Source organism: Mytilus californianus, unplaced genomic scaffold (assembly GCF_021869535.1).
Source record: "Mytilus californianus isolate M0D057914Y unplaced genomic scaffold, xbMytCali1.0.p SCAF_7, whole genome shotgun sequence".
In the NCBI taxonomy this organism is placed as follows: domain Eukaryota; kingdom Metazoa; phylum Mollusca; class Bivalvia; order Mytilida; family Mytilidae; genus Mytilus; species Mytilus californianus.
Genome location: NW_026262723.1, coordinates 57,361,892 through 57,364,511, shown reverse-complemented (window position 1 = coordinate 57,364,511; position 2,620 = coordinate 57,361,892). Strand labels below are relative to the sequence as shown.

General features: G+C 31.5%; 1 protein-coding gene across 1 annotated transcript; it reads left to right on the top strand.

Moving 5' to 3' along the window:
* The first annotated feature begins 320 nt into the window (after positions 1 to 320).
* On the top strand, positions 321 to 1,879 carry LOC127708504 (uncharacterized). Its single transcript, XM_052213395.1, has one exon. It carries the CDS (start codon positions 476 to 478, stop codon positions 1,877 to 1,879), a length of 1,404 nt encoding a protein of 467 aa, XP_052069355.1. The 5' UTR covers positions 321 to 475.
* Positions 1,880 to 2,620: the final 741 nt, after the last annotated feature.

The window sequence follows — 2,620 nt, the reverse complement described above, 5'->3', positions numbered from 1 at the left end:
AGATGTAACACCTGAAAATACTGAATATATTGAAAAAAACTTAAGAAAAAAATTAGAAAAACGCTGGAAATATTTGCACCATATTTTGGAAATCAATTATTTTGATATCTGCCTGCTTCTTCATGAATTAATTTTCAAATTAATGAAACCTGGAAACTTCTGTACTGGTAAAACTCAACAAAACACGCAAAACGTTGATGCCCATTTTATATCTGAAAACGCTGCAACACTTGAAGATATCCTGGAAAATAGAATAGAAATTATTCACAACATAAAGAAAAAATGTGCAGTCAAGAGAGGAAGTAAACTTCAACAGTGTGTATTAAATGTTCAACCTTGCAACTTAGATGTTGATTTTTCCAATGCAGCACTTACATTACGGCTTTCAGGTACATCTTCTAAGAGTTTACTTCTTACTGAAATTCAAGCAGGGTGCAAGAACCGTTTCAAATTTTTAACCACTGTTGTTAAAAACATGCAAACACTTGATTTACCCAAGCATTTATCGTCATTAATAAAGTGGCATATGTCAGTTGTAACAATCGGCACCTATAAATTTAGAAAAGTGGATTTCAAGGACATGACTGTTTCGTCGTTTTTATCTGCAATTCAAGACGACTCTCAAAGAATTGTTTTAGAGAATGCTTTTAATGAATTTCATAACAGCTGGAACGAAATTCGTTTAGCCTTTCCAATTTTGAATTTTGTATCAAATTGTAGAACTGAAAGTGACAAACAAGGATTAAACTTAATGAAAATAAATTCAACAATGAAAGAATGTAGCATCATTGAGGATGATTCAATTTTTCTTGAAGTTATTAAGTGCCTTGCAAACATTCAAAATAAATTTTTAAAAGATTATGGTGTCATTGAAGCAAATGAGAAAAGTAAACTGATAAATAGCCTGCCAATACAAGATGTTAAAAGCGAAAATCTAATCAGCTTTAAATGGGACACATATTGGGAAGATTATTGTCAGTGTGAAACACGGTACGGCCTTGGACAAAAACTGAACTTTTACTGCGACATGATAGAAAAAGAACTGGAACAAGATATGTTATTTGGAAAAGTTTTAGTTGAAATTCCTAATCCGCTAATGAAAATTGGTTTCAAAGATGATTTGTTTCACAACAGTATTGAACTTTTGAAAGAAATTTCAAGAAAATTTGAACAGAAGGTTTTACCTGATGAAATAAAAATTCAAATAAAATTGAAAAAGTCTAAAGACAGATCACATATCAGTGAACTTCTAACACATGTAGGAATGGCATTGTCATTACTTCGAAAAAAAGGGCTTGGAACTCAAAATGCAGATATACCAATCGCATTTTATCTTAACAGTTTAGCCGATATAACTGGCATGAGCTCATCTGTTATCGAATCCTTATTTCCTGAAGATATTAGAATTAGTCATTCTGTTAACCTGTACCAGTGGCTGGAAGAATTAAATGGAGAAAGTATTATTGAAACTTTAGAAGATAAATACCGTGTAAAATTATCAGACAATGCCATACAATGCCTTCAAGAGGCGAAACAAAATATGAAACACTTGGAGAAACTGGATCATCCATTAAAAGTTTTTGCACATAGATGTCTTTTTGTAAAGGACAATGAGATTAGATCAGCACAACCGTTGAACGAATACCTTTCTAATAAAGATCTGTGGTGGCCAGACGATTTCATATACGATGATGCTTTAAAAAAGGAAGTTGTTGCAGCAAAAGATACCAACAAATCTTTAGAGGAATTGCTATCATCTTTAATCTTAGTAGAAAATATTTACGACACTGTCAAGTTTCTTGCTGAAGCAATCAAGGTATGTATACTTTTAACATGTTTGAGTGAACTTCTGGCTGAGTATGAATTCGTATGGCCGTAATGCATGCACAGGTAATTTCCCTGTCGACGCATCCGGTCACGCTCTATTTGAAGTGCATGCGATTCTCCCAGTTTTGTTGGTTACCTTGAACATCGGTAAACTGCAGTCGACTTGATAAATTGTAGTTGTTTTAAAATAATGAGAAACAGTTATTTTGAACATTGTCTTGAACAAATTGCATATCATAATATGATAATGCAATTTACACATGATCCCCCTTATCAATATTGGTAAAGAGATAAAATAGTTAATTTGAATAGGTCAAATATACATTAGTTTGCTAAATTAAGGAAAATATTAAAAAAATAGTAGCTGTCAAAAATTTTAATAATAATAGTCATTATGAAAATAAGAAGATGTGGTATAATTGCCAATGAGACAACTCTTCACCAGAGACCAAATGAAATTGAAGTTTCCTATATGTAACCGTACGGCCTTCAACAATGAGCTAAAGCCATATAAAGTCTAATAGGATTAACTTATCTCTAAATCGAGTTAAAGGAGAAAGAAACTAAAAATAAAAATGGGTGTTAAATACAATCTATCAAATATGATATCACATCCTAATTTTAACGACATTTATTTTTATAAAACACGTAAATTTATTCGATCCATGGAAGTTTATTGGTCCTTTGGGAAGACTTATTCTTAAAAATGAGTATCATTTGTAAAAACGTAGTAAGTTATTTGGATATATTTTTTGTCGGTTCTAACATTGATTTTGTTTCGATAAAACATATC

Bases quoted from the DNA above. Each gene is read 5' to 3' on its own strand.
- LOC127708504 (XM_052213395.1), top strand. From the start codon at position 476: ATGCAAACACTTGATTTACCCAAGCATTTATCGTCATTAATAAAGTGG.